This window comes from Mesoplodon densirostris, chromosome 7 (genome assembly GCF_025265405.1).
Source record: "Mesoplodon densirostris isolate mMesDen1 chromosome 7, mMesDen1 primary haplotype, whole genome shotgun sequence".
Taxonomy (NCBI): domain Eukaryota; kingdom Metazoa; phylum Chordata; class Mammalia; order Artiodactyla; family Ziphiidae; genus Mesoplodon; species Mesoplodon densirostris.
In genome coordinates, this window is record NC_082667.1 from 789,114 (window position 1) to 808,213 (window position 19,100).

General features: G+C 55.1%; 1 protein-coding gene across 2 annotated transcripts in view; it reads left to right on the plus strand.

Annotated features, from left to right (window-relative positions):
• Positions 1–19,100, plus strand: part of PTDSS2 (phosphatidylserine synthase 2) — a 30,180-nt gene that overhangs the window by 8,559 nt on the left and 2,521 nt on the right. Inside the window, exons 3-11 of one of the 2 annotated variants that reach the window (XM_060104788.1) lie at positions 6,273–6,355; positions 10,609–10,676; positions 16,297–16,431; positions 16,672–16,722; positions 17,756–17,869; positions 17,992–18,110; positions 18,459–18,573; positions 18,647–18,792; positions 18,886–19,071. In XM_060104788.1, the coding sequence (XP_059960771.1) occupies positions 6,273–6,355; positions 10,609–10,676; positions 16,297–16,431; positions 16,672–16,722; positions 17,756–17,869; positions 17,992–18,110; positions 18,459–18,573; positions 18,647–18,792; positions 18,886–19,071 (1,017 nt within the window). The remainder of the gene's footprint in view (positions 1–6,272; positions 6,356–10,608; positions 10,677–16,296; positions 16,432–16,671; positions 16,723–17,755; positions 17,870–17,991; positions 18,111–18,458; positions 18,574–18,646; positions 18,793–18,885; positions 19,072–19,100) is intronic. The other variant, XM_060104789.1, reaches the window with a different exon arrangement.

Genomic DNA, 19,100 nt, shown 5'->3' on the forward strand with positions numbered 1-19,100 from the left:
CAGCATTATCTCCAGAAATAGACTAGCTGGTAGGTTTGTGTCCTTTGCCTGAATCCCATGGATTCTGGGGCCAGTCTCAGAAGTGCGTGGGGAAAACTAGCTGGTTTCAGAACTCGTTTCTGTGCATTTTCTACGCTGGACGGACTAACCTTTCCCTTTCTGGTGCCACGAAGCCCCCGTTGCTGTTCTGATCCTGGGGCCCAGGCTCCACCTGCTCTGGTGGGACCGCTAGAGGAGGCCAGGAAGGGACAGGGGTGGCAGGAGACCGTTGGTCAGCTTTGGGTGGTGGGCTGGGCTCGTACACCCTCACCCAGGGGTCTCACCCTCCGCCTGGACTGTGGTGTAGACACCTGGGTCCAGGACACCAGGAGGTGTGTGTCACCCTCCCCTGTAAGGCGCAGGCCTCCCGCCCGGGCTGCCCAGCCCTGCCCAGCCCCGTGTGATCACACCGCAGGCCTGGCAGCAGGGGTCGCGGAGCCCAGAGCAGAGGAGGGAGCTGGGCTGCTCTTTGGGCCCCTCTGGGTGGGTCTCTGAGGGGGACGCTGGGCCTGTGGACCTGGAGATGGAGCCCCTCGTCTGCCTCAAGGGGGTTTCCAGCTGGAACTTGGCCTTTCCTGTGCATTTGTTTGCCAGCACGTGGTTATGGAGGGTTTGCAGCGTCTGCTGGGCACAGCCAGGCAGGGAGAACCAAAAAGTAGAGCTTGGTCACACTGAAGAGGTGTCCCCATGTGGCTGTGAAGTTGGGCTAGAGATGAGCAGTTATGACGTCACAGGGCAAGACTAGTCACGAGGCAGAGTGGGCCACCCCCGGCAAGAGCGGCGCCCCCCCCAGCAAGAGTGGGCCCACGCGCCGTGTCCCGGACGCCGCCCGAGGCAGGGGTTGGGTCTCACTCACCAGACGCCTGCCAGGCGAGTCACAAAGACTTGCTGCCCCGGGCCCTGCCCTGTGCCCAGGGGCTCAGACCCCCAACGTCGAGGGGGCTTGTTGGCCTCGTCCGGGACAGCAGCTGTGGACCCGGGTGGGTGCTTCCCCACCTCTTCTTCCTGCACTGGCCTTTCTCCTGAGCTGTTTCTGCCCAAGAGAGGTTGGCACAGTGAGCCAGAAGGTGCCACCAAGAGGGACACCTGGGTCCTCTCCCTGGGGTCCCCTGTGTGATTTCATTGAAGGCGGGGCCGGGGGAAGGCAGGTGGGTGGGAATTCGAGGGCCCTAGGCACTGCTCTGCCCTGAAGTTCTGTGCTCTGGGGATACAGGACATCGTAGCCACCGTCTCTGGCCCTCTCCGCCCACTGCAGGGGCACAGAGGAGCTGCTCTCCTGGCCCTGTACGGCTGCTGGTGGTGCCTGGAGCCTACTCCTAGGAGCCTGGAGCCCCACACTCACCTGTCTGAGGCTCTGCGGCTTCTTCCAGGGACAGTCACATACGCGTGTGGGTTCATTTCTGCTGAGTCCACTCTCACCCCCGTGGACCCCAGAGGGGCCCACAGCCTGCCCCCCACGTCAGCACATCTGCCTGGGCTGTGATGAGGTCCCCCACCCCCGGTCTCGGGAGGCCGCTGGGGCTGCTGATTTTTATTATGTCAGAGCTTTTGATGCTCTCAGGGGAAGGTTTTGTATATGTAAAATACTTCTCAAAGGTTACGCTTCTTTTTTTTAAATTAATATTTATATTGTTAAAAATCTAGGAAATTGGTTCGTTTCCCTTAAGCTTTCAGTTTCATCTTGTGTGTCATTGTGGATCTAACAAGTTCTGTCACTTTAAGGGAGTAGATTTTTCTTCCTAGGCCAACTTTATTGTTGTGTCATTTAATATAACATGCACGTAATTAAAACGTACGGCTCATCTACGTGCCACAACTAGGTGGAGGTACACGCTGAGCTTCCTCTGAGGGCCGTGGTCAGTCTGCACTGCTGGCCACAGGCCACCACCGATCCGTCCCCACAGGCCCTTCTTGCCTGTTGTACAGTCTCACCCAGCGTGCGCCCTTCTGTCTGGCCCCTCCCACTCGGCATGATGGTTTTGTGACACCCACGTTGCCGTGTCTGTCAGCGGTCATCCTGGTCCATTGCCACGGGGTGGTCCACCGTGTGGACACGCCACAGTTCCTTGATCCATTATCTGTTGGTGACATTGGGATGTTTACGTATATATACACATATGCATGTGTAAATGTGTAAATAAATCAATACATGTACAATATAAACATATTTTGCATATTTGTAATGTGTAGAAATATAATGTATTCACAATACTGAAAAACAGAGGCAGAGGACTGACGCTGCCTGGCTTCAAGCCTGACCGTAAAGCTGCGCAGTGGTGGTCAGGACAGTGGTGCTGGCAGCAGGCTGGACAAGTAGAGAGCCCAGAAGTAGCCCCACACAAAGAGGAGCAAAGGCAAGTCAGTGGAGAAAGGAGAATTTTCAACAAAAGAATCTAGATACAGACCTTACACTTTTCACAATAATGAATTCGAAATGGATTATAGACCTAAATATAAAATAGAAAACTATAAAACTTCTTAAAGAAAACGTGGGAGAAAATCTGGTGACCTTGAGTTTGATGATGCCGGTTTTTTTTGGCCTCGCCATGAGGCGCGTGGGATCTTAGTTCCCCGACCAGGGATCGAACCCGCGCTCCCTGCAGTGGAAGTGTGGAGTCTTAACCACTGGACTGCCAGGGAAGTCCCAATGACTTTTTAGATAGAACACCAAAAGCATGATCCATAGAAGAAAAAACTGATAAGTCAGACTTGATTAAAATTAAAAACTTCTGCTCTGCAAAACATACTGCTGAGACAAAGACAAGACAAGCCACAGGCTGGTGGGAAATATTTGCCAAATACACATCTGATGAAGTATCTGTATGCACTGTGCAAAGAACTCTTGAAGCTCAGCGGTAGGAAAACCAGCAGCACAGTTACAAACCGGGCAGAAGGTCTGGACGGACACCAAAGAGGACACAGGTGCGTGAAAGGACGCGCTCAGCACCATGCATCAGCTTGGAGAGGAGACGCTACTACACACCTGCTCGAGTGACCAGGATTGAAAACACGGCAACACCAGGCGCTGGCGAGGATCTGAGCAACAGGAGCTCTCATCCATCACCGGCAGGAACATGAACGGGGCAGCCGCTTTGGAAGATGGTTGGAGACTCTCTCAGAGAACTAAACATAATCCAGCAGCTGTGCGCCTTGGTAGTTACCCAGAAGAGCTGAAAACTTAAGTCCACACCAAAACATGGACATTTGTAGCAGCTTTGTTCACAATCAACAAAACTTGGAAGCCACCAAAATGTCCTTAGTGGGTGAGTGGGTAAACAAACTGGTACCTTCATGCAATGGAATATCATTAAGTAATAAACAGAAATGAGCTATCAAGCCATGGAGACAGAGACGAAGCTTAAATGCATATTGTTGAGGGAAAGAAGCCAGCCTGAAAAGGCTACATACTGTATGAGTCCAACGCTGTGACATTCTGGAAAAGGCAAAACTATGTGATGGTAGAAAGATCAGTGGTTTCCCAGGGCAGGGGGGGGATGAATAGATGGAGTGTGAGATTTGTTTAGGCTCTTGAAACTGTTCTGTTGATATTGTAATGGTGAATGCAGGACCCTGTGTGTTTGTCAAAACCCATAGGACTGAACAACACAAAGAGTAAACCTAAGTATGCAAATCTTAAAAATCATTTAGGGGCTTCCCTGGTGGTGCAGTGGTTAAGAATCCTCCTGCCAATGGGGAGGAGGGGACAGAGGTTCGAGCCCTGGTCCGGGAAGATCACACATGCCGCGGAGCAACTAAGCCTGTGCGCCACAACTTCTGAGCCTGCGCTCTAGAGCCTGCGAGCCACAACTACTGAAGCCTGCACGCCTAGAACCCGTGCCCTGCAGCAAGAGAAGCCACTGCAATGAGAAACCCACGTACCACAACGAAGAGTAGCCCCCGCTCGCCACAACTAGAGAAAGCGTTCGTGCAGCAACGAAGACCCAATGCAGCCAAAAATTTAAAAAAAAAAAAAAAAAAAAAAGTCGTTTAAGAGGTGGAGGACCCCAGGAAGGAATGCAGACTGTGACAGGAGAACATACAAAAGGTGCTGACCTGAGTCACTTTGGAAACAAGTGGGGTCTGTAGGCCTGAAGGCAAGGGATATGCACACAGCACTGGGCTCTAGTGGTGAAGTTGTTTCCCATGGGGCATGGGTCAACAACCGTCTCCCTGCTGTACACGTGCGCTGGGATTGAACAGGAAAGTACACGGATGGTGGGGGCCGGGAGTCTCACCCCGGAGGAGTGGGAGGTTACAGGCGACCAAGGGGAGAATGATCCGTGGATAACAGATGCTGGTTGGAGACATCAGTGAGAACTCACATTCGTTTAATGTAGAGACAGGTGGTTACACACAGAAATATTTGTACCGTGTGTGTATGCAAGGTTGGCACACACGTATCTTGTTGCTCTGTCGGCCAAGAGGGCCCAGAGGCAAGGAGCACACGGGCCCCCAGATCTTGGTTCCTAAGAGCATTTGTTCTCCAGTAAAGGAACCAGGCTCCCTGGACAAATGGCCAGTTGCAGGGCTGGGACAGGGAACCCCCAAGATGGGCCTGGAGCATCTTCTAGCACCAGAAAGGAGGGAGGTGCTCAGAAACAACAATACAAACCTCCACAAAGATGGGGCGTGTCAGAGCAGTACAGGAGCCAAATGAAAGCTCCTTGCGGCCAAAGCTGGAATAATTTGAGCAGCGAAATCAATCAAGTATTGAATTATAACCCAGCGTGTAATGTAGGTACCCACACATCTGGGCTGAGTAAGACATCACCGGACACATTAGTGAATCGGGGAGCAGAGACAAACCTCCTGCACAGAAGGTTTCCCATCAGGTTGCAGAGCTGCTCCCTGCCAGCTGTGCGGTGGCGGGGGGGCTCCCTCCCTAAGGCGAGGCGTGGAGGGGACCCGACCTCTGCCAGGGGGTCAGGGTCAGCACCAACAATCAGAATCGTGTTGATGGCGTATACCCTTGATTTGATGTGAAGATGGTCCTTAACATCTGTGATCTCACTTCCAAAAATCCTACAGCCCTGATCTAATAAAAAAGACAGCCTTCATTAAGGGGCATTCCACAAAATACCTGGCCAGTGTTCCTCAAAACTGTCCAGGCCATCAAAACAGGGCCAGTCTGAGAACCTGTCCCAGGCCAGAGGAGCCTAAGGAGACTTGAGGACTGTCATGTGGGGCCCTGGATGGGGTCCTGGAATAGGAAAAGGACTTTAGATAGAAAGTAAAGAAATCTGAAGGAAAAAACTGTGGACTTCAGTTACTGTATCAGTGTTGGTTTACTGATGGTGACAGCTGTCCCACGCTCACAGAGTGTGGGAAATTCTGTACTATCTTTGTAACTTTTCTAAAATTAAAAGATTATTTTAAAGTGTAATTTATTTGCTTTCCTCTAAAAGTCCTTCTGGGTGACAGATTTTCCCACATCATCCCTTTGGGGCGGGAGGGTATCTAGGGGCCCTTTCACCAGACCCTGGAAGGGTGACCATTGCCCCCAGGGCAGCCTCGCCTGCACCCCACCCCACCGCTGAGTGCCAGAGACAGGGCTTCACGTCCTCAGACCTGCTCCTGGGGACAGCGGCCTCGGGCGTCCCGTGAGAAGTGCGTCCGTGCACAGCAGCTTCGTGTGCAGTCACCCAGGCCTGCGAACGCGAGACTGTGAACCCTTGTGGCGTGACAGTCCCCCATGGGCGGGGTGAGCTGGGCCGGCCTTGCTCCTCCGTCGTGGGCAGGGGTACCGTTTGTGTCTGCATGGCTTTCACTCTGTCTCCTGGTGGGTTCCTGCTGGGACTGGATACGGTGGCCCCACAGGACGAAAGAGCTGCTAGCGGGGCCCCAGCCTTGTTGGAGCGGGAAGCCGTGTGACCCTAATAATACCTTCCCATCTCAGGGTTTTAGCGAGCTCTGGATTATCCTGTATGGGATTTTAGGGGTTTTTTGTTTGTGTGTTTTTAACGTGCCACACGTCTTAGTGATGTGGCTCTTGACGGTACACATGACCCAGCCCAGTGACAGGGCCTTCTCCCCGGGGTGGTGCTGCCCCTGGGGCCAGGGCGGCAGTGCTGGGCCGCCAGCCTCTCTGCGGCCGAGCCTTGGCTCTGCCCTAACGGGGTCAGGGGCCGTCCCCGTGGTGGGCGCCCGGGGGTCCCTCCCACCTCCCGCCGGGGAGGAGCCGACCGGAGCTTGGCGCTTCCGCACACTGAGGGCTGTTTGTTCTTTATTTGCAGAGGTATTGTGGCCAGTATTTTGGTTTTCTTATGTTTTGGAGTCACACAAGCTAAAGACGGGCCATTTTCCAGACCTCATCCAGGTAACTTGCCATTTCTTTCTCTGTGTGTGCCCGTGTGGCCCTGCTGTTCTGAGGGTCGCTCTGTGTCTGTGCTGCTGCGTGTGAGTGTCCCGTCCCCTCTGGGGCCCCTCCTGGCTGGCTGGCTTCACTGCCACCTCGAAGCCCCTCCTCTTTGGGCGCTAGCCCCCGGGGACCCTCCCCTGCCCCCGCTCCTCCCCCATCCCTGCCCTCTCTGTGCTAGTCACGGGGGTCTCCCTGCAGGCGGAGGCGCCCAGGGCCGTCCAGTGCGCTTGGCGTGGCCTCGAGCTGGTGGTTGTGCCCCCTGCTGTTGGGGGGCTCACAGGGCGCCATTCGCAGCCCCCCGCCGGAGTCGTGGGGCCTTCTGGCAACCCCTGGGACGTCCCCTCACAGCTGGAGGGTCCCCAGCCTGTCCGGGCTCCAGCCTCCCCGAGGGGCCGGCTCCGGGGCAGGGGTGGTCAGTTTTCCTGAAGGGTCTCAATTTAGTAACGAGTTTCTGTCTCAGTAAGGGTGTGTATTTATCGTAGAAAATTTGGAAAATACAAAAAGTATTTTTAAATAAAAATAAAAACCACTCACGAAAATAACCACCGTTAAGATTTAATGCGTGTGTATGTGTGTATACGTACACAGGTGTAAAAACAAGAAGTTGGCATCATACTGCATGTGTGGTTTTGTATCAGGCAGTATTCACCTCAGGCTTAACACATGCACATCCTTGTTAATTTTTCATTTGAGAACTGGATTTTTGATGGCTCCTTGTTTATCATCATTTGTTATCATCATTTGAATGTACTACAGTTTACTTAACCAGTCCTGTATGATTGTATACTTGGGGGTTTCCAATTTCGTGGCAATAAACCAGGCTGTAGTGAATTTCCACATGTACACCTTTGTGTACCTGTCTGATTATCCATGGGACCAAAGGTCCAGGGGAAGTAGCAGATGAAGGGCATGAGCATTTGGGGCTCCTGATGGGTGCTACCCAGTTGCCCCCTAGAAGGGGCATATGTGCCCAGGGGCCAGCGAGCCGGGGGTTGTGAGCGAGACCCCCGGGGGCTCTGCCCCCTTAATGCCTGGTGGGGACGTTGGTGCTGGGTGAAGCCTGTGTGGTCCCTGCCCCCGGGGCAGCGTGAGCTTCCTGAGCCGAAGGGCACGGCCCCCACTGGGGGTTGGGGAGGGGCTGCAGGACCTTCTCCACCGTCTCCACGGGTGTGGGCCCATCCGGTCTTGCCTCAGGAGGGTGTGGACTCTTAACCAGAGCAACGGAAAAGTGAGCTGAAGAGTCAGAACCACGAGAGTCACAGTAAGAAGCCAGGTGTGTTCAGTGCTCATCCGACAGACTTGGAAGGGAGAACAGGAGCTGCCAGAAACTCCCCGGAGGCTGTCGGTGGGTGAGGGCGCAGCGAAGTTCTCGTGGGCACCCGGCCCCGGCACTGGACAAAGCCGCGAGCAGGACAGACGGGACCCTGCCCGCCTCATCCTGGGGCTTCAGCTTCAGGAAAGCTCCGTCTGCGGCTCTGAGCGGTGTGAGTGTCAGGCCGGAGCCCCTCTGGAGCGAGCAGGTCCGCAGCTTCTGAGCTGACGTTCTGAGCATGGCTCTGCCTTTCCTTACTTTGGTTGCTGTGCGCACACCCTGTTTCTCTGCCAGTCTCGGCTTAGTTCACGTGGGGACCTGCCCCAGAGCACCATCCAGATGGCTTGTTCACCTGGTAGTGGCAGGAAGTCCTCAGCCTCTCAAATCAGGTTACGTGTGCACACTGGCAGGAACGGACTCCACAAAGGAGGTGCCCTGGGGTCTCTGCGTGCCTCCCGCCCTCCTCTGGGCCCAGCTCAGGTAGCCACTGGGGGAGCAGACAGCCGACCTGTGTGGGGCGTTGCTTTATTTGGAAATGAGTTGGCTGCAGCTCCAGCTGGGGCTGCCGCTGAAGGGGCCCCTTTGCCTCGTGAGCGGCTCCCTGCAGAAGCTGGAGTAGACAAGGCCGTTGCAGGTGCTGCCGAGGTGGCCGGAGTTGGTGCTTGGGAAGAAGATACGGGTGCGGGTCTGGGAGCGGGGCAGCCCGTGACCAGGAGCCTCCGGGGTGGCTCGCGGAGAGCCGTAGCTGCAGCGGGGTGTGGGGACCCTGGCCGTGGGGAGGGACGAGGGCCCACTGGCCACTTGTGGGGGGCAGGCCTGGGTCCTGGTGGGCTCTACAGGGTGCTAGTGGTGGGGAGTCTGAGCCGAGTGGGGGTGGCCGGGGGAGGGACAGCACAGCCTTCATGGGAGGAGGTGCCCGTCCCCGCAGCTGGGCAGCCACACTCGGCCGCCCCAAATCCCTGCTCCACGGCCCTCGACCTGCTGCTGCAGCCTCGAACCAGGGAGAATTTTCCAGGTTTTTCCTATCTTCAAGGGCACGAAGAATAAGTCTGTCACCTCGGCTGTTTACGTCCGTTGTCTCGGAACATGTTAGCCCACCTTCCCAAGAACTCAACCACGTGTGTATTTCCTGCCCGTGCGAGGTTGGATTCTCGTCAGTCTCCGGGGCGGTTTTTCCCCCGGCAAATGGGTTAGGCCCAAGCCCTAAGGGTGCCAGGCTGGCCCCAGAGCCTGGCGTGTGCACAGTTCTCACCCTCTTCTGGCACAACAGGCCTCACACCCCTCCCACTCACCTGCCCGGCTGCCTGTACCCTGGGTCCCCACCTAAGCGGGGGCGGGAGAGCGTGTGGCGCTGTCCCAGATGACCTGGAATAGCTGTGGAATAGCCGTGGCCAAACCTTGTGTCTCTAGTTTGTGAGCACGGCTTATTTTTTTAATTCAAGGTGAATTAGCTTTTAAAAGTAGGCTGGTGGGTTTTTTTTTTCTTTACAGACATAAGCATAGGGGAAGCAGATATCTTATTATTTATTTATTTTATTTTATTTATTATTTGTTTGTTTTTTAGCTGCATTGGGTCTTCGTTGCTGTGCACGGGCTTTCTCTAGTTGCGGCGAGCAGGGGCTACTCTTCGTTGCGGCGCGTGGGCTTCTCGTTGCGGAGCACGGGCTCTAGGCGCGCAGGCTTCAGTAGTTGTGGTCTGCGCGCTTCAGTAGTTGCAGCATGTGGGCTCAGTATTTGTGGCGCGTGGGCTCTGGGGCGGGCGGGCTTCAGTAGTTGTGGCTCGTGGGCTCTAGAGCACAGCCTCAGTAGTTGTGGCACACGGGCTCAGTTGCTCTGCGGCATGTGGGATCTTCCTGGACCAGGGATCAAACCCATGTCCCCTGCATTGGCAGGCAGATTCTTTACCACTGCACCACCAGGGAATTCCCCTTGGGCATTTATTAAACAGGATTCTGAAGATTCTTGGAAGATAGAAGTTACCGTTGGCTTTTAGGACAGTTCTAGACCTCCCCCTTCCTGTTATCTCATCCCCCAGGGACTTGAGAGTACGGAAAGCAGATGGTGAGAGAGAGGAGTCCCGGCCAGTGAAAGGGGTTCTGAGGGACACGTTCGTTCTTTTTTCCAGCTTTATTGAGATAAGATTGACACGTAACATAAGTTTAAGGTGTACTGTGTGATGGTTTGATACATGTGTATTGCAAACTCCAGTATGGTTAGTTAACCCCTCTGTCATCTCATGTAATCTCAACTTTTTTTTTTTTTTTATGGTGCGAACATTTAAGATCAACTCTCTCAGCAACTTTAAAGTATATAATATAGAACCGCCAAGTGTAGTCCCCGGAGGGACAGAAGTGCTGACTGGAACTTAAGACACTTTCCTAAAACAAATCATCATCCCAGGAATTTAGAGATGGTTTAATGTTGGGAAATGTGTTAATTTCATTCATCACATTAACACTAAAGAAAAAAATTGATCCTCGTAAATGCAGAAGAATAAAGTTTTGTACTCATTCATGATAGAAACACAGCATACTCGAATTAAAAGGTTCTCAACGTGACGAAAGGTATCCACCAAAACCCTGCAAACTTACTTAATGATGAAGGTTAGAAGCATCCCTAAGAAACACAAGACAAGGATGTTTGCTGTCACTGCTCGTATCTGGTGGTTTGCGGGCCTTCTGTGCTGCGGGAAAGATTAGGGACGGGAATGGAAGAGAAGGGAGGAAGAACAGTCAGAGAGAAACTGTGCTCAGCCCTGAGTTAGATCTTGCTTCTGAAGTCTCTACCAGGGACCTGAGGGCCCCAAGCAGAGGCCGTGCGTGCGGGAGCTGTGTGGGGCGGGGCCGCGGGCTGCAGGGCAGCGCCCCCTGATGCCTCTGTGTTCTCCGTGTCTGTACAGCCTACTGGAGGTTTTGGCTCTGCGTCAGTGTGGTCTACGAGCTGGTGCTCATCTTTATACTCTTCCAGGTAAGCGGGTCTGTTGGTTGGGTGAACTGTGAAAGTGGAGGTGGCACAGAACGCTCTGCGCATTGGCCCCCAGGGCTCTGGTAGGAGGCTGGACCCCACCCAAAGGGGGCAGGGGCTGTAGGGGTGGGAAGGCGCCAGCCATCGCCTGCGGCAGAGTCTCTGTTCTCAGCGGGCCTGGACCTCTGGGCGCAGCTGCCACGTGGCCGGGGGACGATGGGTTCAGACGTGGACGCCTGGCGGGTGCTCCAGATCTGAGCAGGGCTGATCCCTCGCAGGGGGCACACCTGACCCCACAGCACAGGCGCTCTGAGTGTGGGCAGTGGGCCCGGGACCAGTCCCCATGGGCCTTGTTTCTGGTTTTGCAGGTGACCAGCTGTGGCTTTGTGTGTTTTTCTCCCTTCTGGCACACGTTCTGCAAGGGGGTTGGGGTGGAGGTTGGAAACTTAGCTCCTCAGTAAATCTTGGATCAGGATTTGTTGCCGCTAATGTCTGCCTGATTAATACTCCTGTTCTGCTGGACTTATCAGCTCGCCTTTGAGGGTGGTCTTCAGGATTCACAATCTCAAAACAGTCAGTGACAGCTGAGTGATTTATCATCGCGTGGGAAGGTTTGCATTTCGGGTAGGCGTGCAGGGCTGGGAGCTGTAACACCTGTTTGTGTTTGTGTGGACACCACAGTTAGGCACAGAGCCCCAGGCCCCCTCGGGTGCCACGTCCGTGGCCCTGGCCTCGCAGTGGCCTCGCAGCTGCCATCTGTCCCTGCATCACCACCACTTGTCTCTTGGAAAGTCTCGTGTGAGTGGAGTTGTGCAGAGCGTGGCCTTCACTGCCTCTGAAACTCAGCCAAGCCGTGCGCACCTACAGCCGGTCCTCCTTACCGTGGATGGGGTTCCTGGTGGAGGGACGCCATCTGTCCATACACTGGGGTTGTGTCTGGTTTGGGGCAGATGTGCGTGGAGCTGCTCTGAGCCTCAGGTACAGGCTCTTGTGTGGACCTGAGCTTTCATTTCTTGCGGATGAACACTCAGGAGGGACTCCTGCGTCGTAGGTGAGGTGTCTCACTCCCGGGGCAGCTGTGTCCCGCCCGCACCCTCTCTCATCCTTGGCGGTACTTGCCATCACCAGGATCTTTCATTTTAGCCAGTGTCTTATGGATTTCATTGCATTTCTAGAGTGGCTGATGATGCTGACCAACTTCTCCTGCATTTACGAGCCATGAAACAAACATCCTCCTCGGTGAAGTGTTTATTTTTTGCCCTTTTTAAAAATCGGGTGGTTTGTTTTTGTAGTGTTGAGTTATGACAGCTTTTTATATTGTCCTGGTTACAAGGTCCTTTGCTGGATGTGCTGGGCCTTCGTTGTTTAACAGTGGCGGTCCTTATGTCTTTTCTTTTTGTGTTTTTGATGTCATATCTAATACTTCTTTGTCCAACACCAATTTATTAAGATTTTCTCCTATACTTTCTTTTAAAACCTACCTGGTTTTATATTTTACACTGAGATTGCTTATTCATGTTGATTTCTTTTTACATTTTGTTTTTGAACGATTGTAGATTCACAGGAAGTTGTGAACAAATTGTACAGGTAGGTCCTGTGTTCCTTCACCCAGGTCCTCAATATTTTGCACAAATGTAGGACAGCATGTGTACCTGAAACTAACAGAATATTGTAAGTCAACTATACTTTAATTAAAATATATATATATATATATATATATAAAAGACAGTATCAAACCAGGAAATTGATATCAGTGCACTCCACAGAGTTTGTCACAGTTCAGTTTTACAGCATGTGTGCACACACACGTGTGTATGTAGAATACTGTGCAATTTTTTTGGTTTTATTGCAGTGTATTTAATTAAAAGTATTTTTTAACTACAGTAAAATACACATAACATAAAATTTACCATCTCAGTCATCTCTAGGTGCACAGGGCGGGGCACGAAGCACATTCACATGGTCGTGTTACCTTCCCCACCATCATCCCCAGAACGTTCTGTCTTCCCAAATGGACACTCTGTCCCCATGAAACACTCACCCTCTCCCCTCCCCCAGCCCTGGGCCCCACCATCTACTTTTCTGTCTCTGTGGATGTGACTCCTCCAGGGACCTCATGTGGGTGGAATCAGACAGGTTTTGTCCTTCTGTGACTGGATTATTTCACTGAGCGTAATGTCCTCAGGGTTCACCCTGTGTAGCCTGTGTCAAGTTCCTTCCTTTTTAAGGCTGAGTAATGTTCCACTGTGTGTTTAAACCACATTTTGTGTATCCACTCAAATGGATGGACACTGGGGTTGCCTCCACCTTTTGGTGCCTGTGAACGTGGGCGTGTGAGTACCTGTTCCAGTCCCTGCTTTCCATTCCTTTGAGGACACGCCTACAAGTGGGATTGCTGAGTAATTCTGTTTAACCTTTAGAGGAGCTGCCAGACTATTCTCCACGGCGGCTGTACGCATTTTACAATCCCTCCAACAGTGCACAGGCTTCCAATTTCTCCATATTCTCACCAACACTTGTTATTTTCCTTTTTTGGCGGGGGGCAGGGTGGTGAAGTGGTAAAATATCTCGTGGTTTTCCTTTTTTTTTTTTTTAGATAAATTTATTTATTTATTTTTGGCTGCATTGGGTCTTTGTTGCTGTGAGCAGGCTTTCTCTGGTTGTGGCGAGCAGGGGCTACTCTTCGTTGTGGTCCGCGGGCTTCTCATTGCCCTGGCTTCTCTTGCTGCGGAGCACGGGCTCTAGGCACGCAGGCTCAGTATTTGTGGCATGTGGGCTCAGTAGTTGTTACTTGCGGGCTCTAGAGTGCAGGCTCAGTAGTTGTGGCGCACGGGCCCAGCCACTCTGCGGCATGTGGGATCTTCCCGGACTGGGGCTCGAACCTGTGTCCCCTGCGTTGGCAGGTGGACTCTTACTCGCTGCGCCACCAGGAAGTTCCTCTCCTGTGGTTTTGATTGCGTTTCCCTGATTGCTGGTGATGCTGAACATCTGCTCATGTGCTTGTTGGATGTTTGTGTGTCTTTTTGGGAGACCAGCTTTTGTTCTGATTGATTTTTTTAAATGGTTCATGTTTTGTTTTATTTATTTAAAATAAACTTATTATTTTAAGACACATTTACAGGATTGTGAAGTTAGTGCGGAGAGTTTCTTCACCCGGGGTCTCCTGTTATGAACATCTTACACTAATATGACACATTTGTTACAATTAATCATTATTAACTAAAGCCCACACTTTCTCTCAGGTTTTCCCCTCCTCTGCAGCACAGGACCCTCCCCTTACGTGGGTCTTTCATTTCTCTCAGCGACATTTTGTGGTTTTCGGAGTATATGTTTTGCACTTCCTTTGTTAAATGTATTCCTAAGTACCTCACTCTTTCTGATGCTGTCCTGAGTGGGACTGTCTTGATTTCGTGTTGGTCTGCTGGTCCCTGGCATCTGGAAACGCAGCCTGTTGCTCTGTCGGTCTGGGTCCTCTGTGCCTGCTCATTCGTTCCCACAGCTCTGCTGCTGTTCAGGGGGTTCCTGAGGGGGTCTCTGTGCAGGAATAGGGGGAGTTCACTTCTTCCTTTCCAACCTGAGTGTCTGTCCGTCCGTCTCTGGCCTCACACCGTCCCCCACTTCTTAGCAGGGAGCCCTCAGCCCTCACCAGATGCCCCTTGTCAGTGGAGGAAGCTCCACTCTTCCTAATTTGTTGAGTGTTTTTTTCATGAGAGGGTATTAGATTTTGTTGGTTGGATGCTTTTTCTGCATCAAGTGAGATGATCATGTGGTTTTTTCCCTTTATTAACATGATGTTTTGTGTTGATTCATTTTCTCATTTTGAACCAGCTTAGCATTTCTGGGATAAAGCCCACTTGGTCGTGGTGTATGACCTTTTGTATATACTGCTGGATTCACTTTGCTAGTATTCTGTTGAGGATTGTTGCATCCATATTCATAAGAGACACTCTCTGTAGTTTGCCTGGAATGTCTTTTTCTGATTTCGGTATCAGGGTTGCTGGGGGTTTGTCTGGTGTTTCTGTCGTGATTTGACACATGATTCTGACCATCGGTGCTGACCCCGACCCCCTGGCAGAGGTGTGTCTGTCGGGTCCCCTCCATGCCTCGCCCTCGGGAGGGAGGCCCCCCTGCGCAGCGGGGCGGAGAGCAGCTCCATAATCCGATGGGAAACCTTCTGTGTGGGAGGTTTGTCTCTTCTCCCTGACTCAATAATGTGATCAGTCATTTCTTACATCAGCGCAGACTCGTGGGTAGGTATCTGCGTTACACTTCGGGTTACAGTTCAGTACTTAATTCATTGCTCAAGTTGTTCCAGCCTTGGCTGCTGGGAGCTTTCCCATACCCCACGTACGTGGGCTCTTGGTGTTTTGTTTTGTTTCTGAGCACCTCCCTCCTTTCTGGTGCTAGAAGACATTCCAGGCCCATCTTGGGGGTTCCCTGCCCCAGCCCTGAAATCTGCCATTTCTCCAGGGAGCCTGGTTCCTTTACTGGAGAACGAATGCTCTTAGGAACCAAGATCTGGGCTCTCTCGGCCAGCAGCGCGGAGCCCTGTGGGTCCTGACCACTGAGTCTGCAGATTTATAAATGGCCGGTTCTGGGAGGCCCCCCTGCCCAGGCTGCTGTCCTCTCCCAGAGCCATGTCACGAGGGGTCAGTCGGCCTCCCTGGCCTTTGCTGGAGTGGAGGTTCATGGTCTGGCCCTCTGGGCTTGGGTGACAAGCTCTCAGCTGGGACCGGAGCTGACTTCCTTGGGTCACGTCAGCCCTCAGATGCCCTGAGACGGAGACTTGTTACAGTGCTGTGTTTCACTTCTCTGAGGGTTGAGTGTCCAGGGATCTGAGCCCCTACTGACCTGGCTCTGGAGCAGAGCCCGTGGGGCCATCCTGACTCAGGAACACAGCGGTGCCGGGTTCTGCCCTGCTGTCTGGCCCTCAGATCCCGTGTTACCAGGGCACACGTTGTGGGGGAGGGTCTCAGTTGTTCGTGGTGTCACCTCAGTCATGTGACAAGATGCAGGTCTGAGTGTCATCTGTCCACACACACCACGGACCGCGTCTCGGCACCCCAGCCTAGAGCCTCTTCCCCGCTGTGCCCTTTCGCTGGTACTCAGGGCAGGAGCGAGGGGACAGGGTCCTGATGACGGGTGTCCCAGGGTGCCTCCTGTGGACCAGAGGCCCCAGCTGGCGGCCAGCGGGGGCCTGGAGGGAGGAATGGGGGGGGTCCTCTTCTGCCAGGGTACGCCCCCAAAAGCCCACTTTGTGCCAAGGCTGGAGGACTGTTTGGCTAACGTTGGTGTCTGGGAGAGGCTTTCTGGGCACTGCGTGAAGAAGCGTGTCCCACAGTGCTGTTCCTCGGTGTGGGGTCTGGACCCCGAACCGGACGTAGGGAGGAGAGGTGGGGAGACTGGTGATCTGAGCGCCCTCCCACGGGAGGTGCCCCTGCGACGCCACGTGGCATGGTCCTGGGGTCCCATGGGGGCGTGAGGACGTCCTCAGACTTGGGACATCCCCGCTCTGCCCGGCCCGAAGTGGGGGTGATGCTGAGACAGTGCTTCCCCTCGCGGTTGGCGGGTGCTGTCTGCGCACCCTAAACCCCGCCCCACTGACATGCCACCGCCCTTGCAGACCGTCCAGGACGGCCGCCAGTTTCTGAAGTACGTTGACCCCAGGTTGGGGGTCCCGCTGCCGGAGAGGGACTACGGGGGAAACTGCCTCATCTATGATGCAGACAACAAGACCGACCCCTTCCACAACGTCTGGGTAGGTGCCCGGAGGGGGCTGGCCGGCCTCATGACGTGGGGGCCCCACCACCTCCCACGCGTGAAGCTCGGCGCTGCCCCAGGCATGGATGTTTCTGGGACCCGAGTCACTCTGGACTGGATGGGGTGAGGGTACCAGGGGCCATGCCGCCCACACGCAGGGATGCCTCTGGCTGCGGCGGGGCCCCTTCCCAGCTCACGACAGTGGACCGAGCGCGAGGCCTGCCTCTGTGCCCCACAGGACAAGCTGGATGGCTTTGTGCCCGCACACTTCATCGGCTGGTACCTGAAGGTAGGCACCTCCTCGTTGGGCGGGGTACCTGGTTTTGGAGCCGCCCTGAACTCTGGGCTGTTTTCCAGCCGTGCGGTGGGTTGCGGCCACGGTGCAGGACAGGCGGGCTGCCGAGCTGGGGGGCCTGACCCAACCTTGCGTGTCCTGGGCGTTGCGGTGGCTGGCGGAGAGCAAAGGGGAGAGACCCACGGGGGGCCCCTGGCCCCCATCCCACCCAGCCCTGGGCACCCTCAGGTCTGGACACACGAGTCGTCGACATACCCGCAAGTTGCCTCAAAGTCTTTTTTTTAAAAATAAATTTATTTATTTTATTTATTTATTTTTGGCTGCGTTGGGTCTTCGTTGCTGCACACGGGCTTTCTCTATTTGTGGCGAGTGGGGGCTGCTCTTCGTTGCGGTGCGCGGGCTTCTTGTTGCGGTAGCTTCTCTTGTTGCGGAGCACGGGCTCTAGGCACGCGGGCTTCAGTAGTTGTGGCACACGGGCTCAGTAGTTGTGGCTCGCGGGCTCTAGAGCACAGGCTCAGTAGCTGTGGCTCACGGGCTTAGTTGCTCCCCGGCATGTGGGATCTTCCCGGACCAGGGCTCGAACCCATGTCCCCTGCGTTGGCAGGCAGATTCCTAACCACTGAGCCACCAGGGAAGCCCTCAAAGTCTTTTTTTTTTTTTTTTTTTTTTTTTTTTTTGCGGTATGCGGGCCTCTCACTGTTGTGGCCTCCCCCGCTGCGGAGCACAGGCTCCGGACGCGCAGGCTCCGGACGCGCAGGCTCAGCGGCCATGGCTCACGGGCCCAGCCGCTCCGCGGCATATGGGATCCTCCCAGACCGGGGCGCGAACCCGTACCCCCTGCATCGGCAGGCGGACTCTCAACCACTTGCGCCACCAGGGAGGCCCGCCCTCAAAGTCTTAACTCGGGGCGGCCAGAGCCACAGCTGCCCTGCCACCGCGCCCCACCTGAGGGCAGTGGGGCGGGGGTCGGGGGCGGGATGTCCTTGGGGGATCCCGCGCAGGGGGCTGACGCCCTGGCGGCCCGCAGACCCTGATGATCCGTGACTGGTGGATGTGCACAATCGTGAGCGTGATGTTTGAGTTCCTGGAATACAGCCTGGAGCATCAACTGCCCAACTTCAGCGAGTGCTGGTGGGACCACGTAAGTGCCGCCCTCTGCGTCCCGGCCGGCCACAACGTGGGGGCAGCAGGCGGCAGGGGGTCCCCTCAGCCAGGGCCGTTCGACCTGGGGACCTGTGGCACCCACCTCCCTCCCGCCCCCAGTGGATCATGGACGTGCTCGTCTGCAACGGGCTGGGCATCTACTGCGGCATGAAGACCCTCGAGTGGCTGTCCCTAAAGACGTACAAGTGGCAGGGCCTCTGGAACATCCCAACCTACAAGTACGTCTGGAGAGCCGCCCTGCTCCGCGCAGGCCTTGACCCCAGTGTGGGGCCTGCAGGGCCGCCCCCGCCCCGAGGTCCTTTCGTGAGGTGCTACAGGCGAGGATCTTGCCTCTGTAAACTCCACCCAGGATGTGACCCTGGGTGCTGCCCTCGTGGCGGCCGGGACATCAGCCCGTCCCCATCCAGCCCGCTCCTCTTACTCCCTGCTGGCCCTTCTCGGGATCGTCCCTTCCCAGCCACCTCCCTCTGTGAAGAAGTAGAGAAACAGTCCAGGAAAAGACCTGGGGGGCCGGGGGCGAGTGTGCCCAGCGGGCGTTGCCCTGGGCTGACGGGCCGCGGTTCCAGGGGGAAGATGAAGAGGATCGTCTTCCAGTTCACGCCCTACAGCTGGGTCCGCTTCGAGTGGAAGCCGGCCTCCAGCCTGCGCCGCTGGCTGGCCGTGTGTGGCATCATCCTGGTGGTAAGGCCTGTTGCCTCCTGTACGCCCCCGCCCCTCCCTGCCCCGGGCGCCCTCCACCCTCCTCTGCCCCCAGTTTCTCTTGGCAGAGCTGAACACCTTCTACCTGAAGTTCGTGCTGTGGATGCCCCCCGAGCACTACCTGGTCCTCCTGCGGCTAGTCTTCTTCGTCAACGTGGGTGGCGTGGCCATGCGGGAGATCTACGACTTCATGGACGACCCGTGAGGGCCAGGGCGGGGCCTGGGCCGTGGAGGGGGCGGGGGCGACGGCGGGGCGCTCTCGGGCCTCACCCCTGCGCCCGCCTCCCTCTGCAGGAAGCTCCACAAGAAGCTGGGCCAGCAGGCCTGGCTGGTGGCGGCCATCACCGTCACGGAGCTGCTCATCGTGGTGAAGTATGACCCGCACACGCTCACGCTGTCCCTGCCCTTCTACATCGCCCAGTGCTGGACACTCGGCTCCGTGCTCGCCCTCACCTGGACCGTCTGGCGCTTCTTCCTGCGGTGAGCGCTGTGGCCCCGGTGGTCCTGCC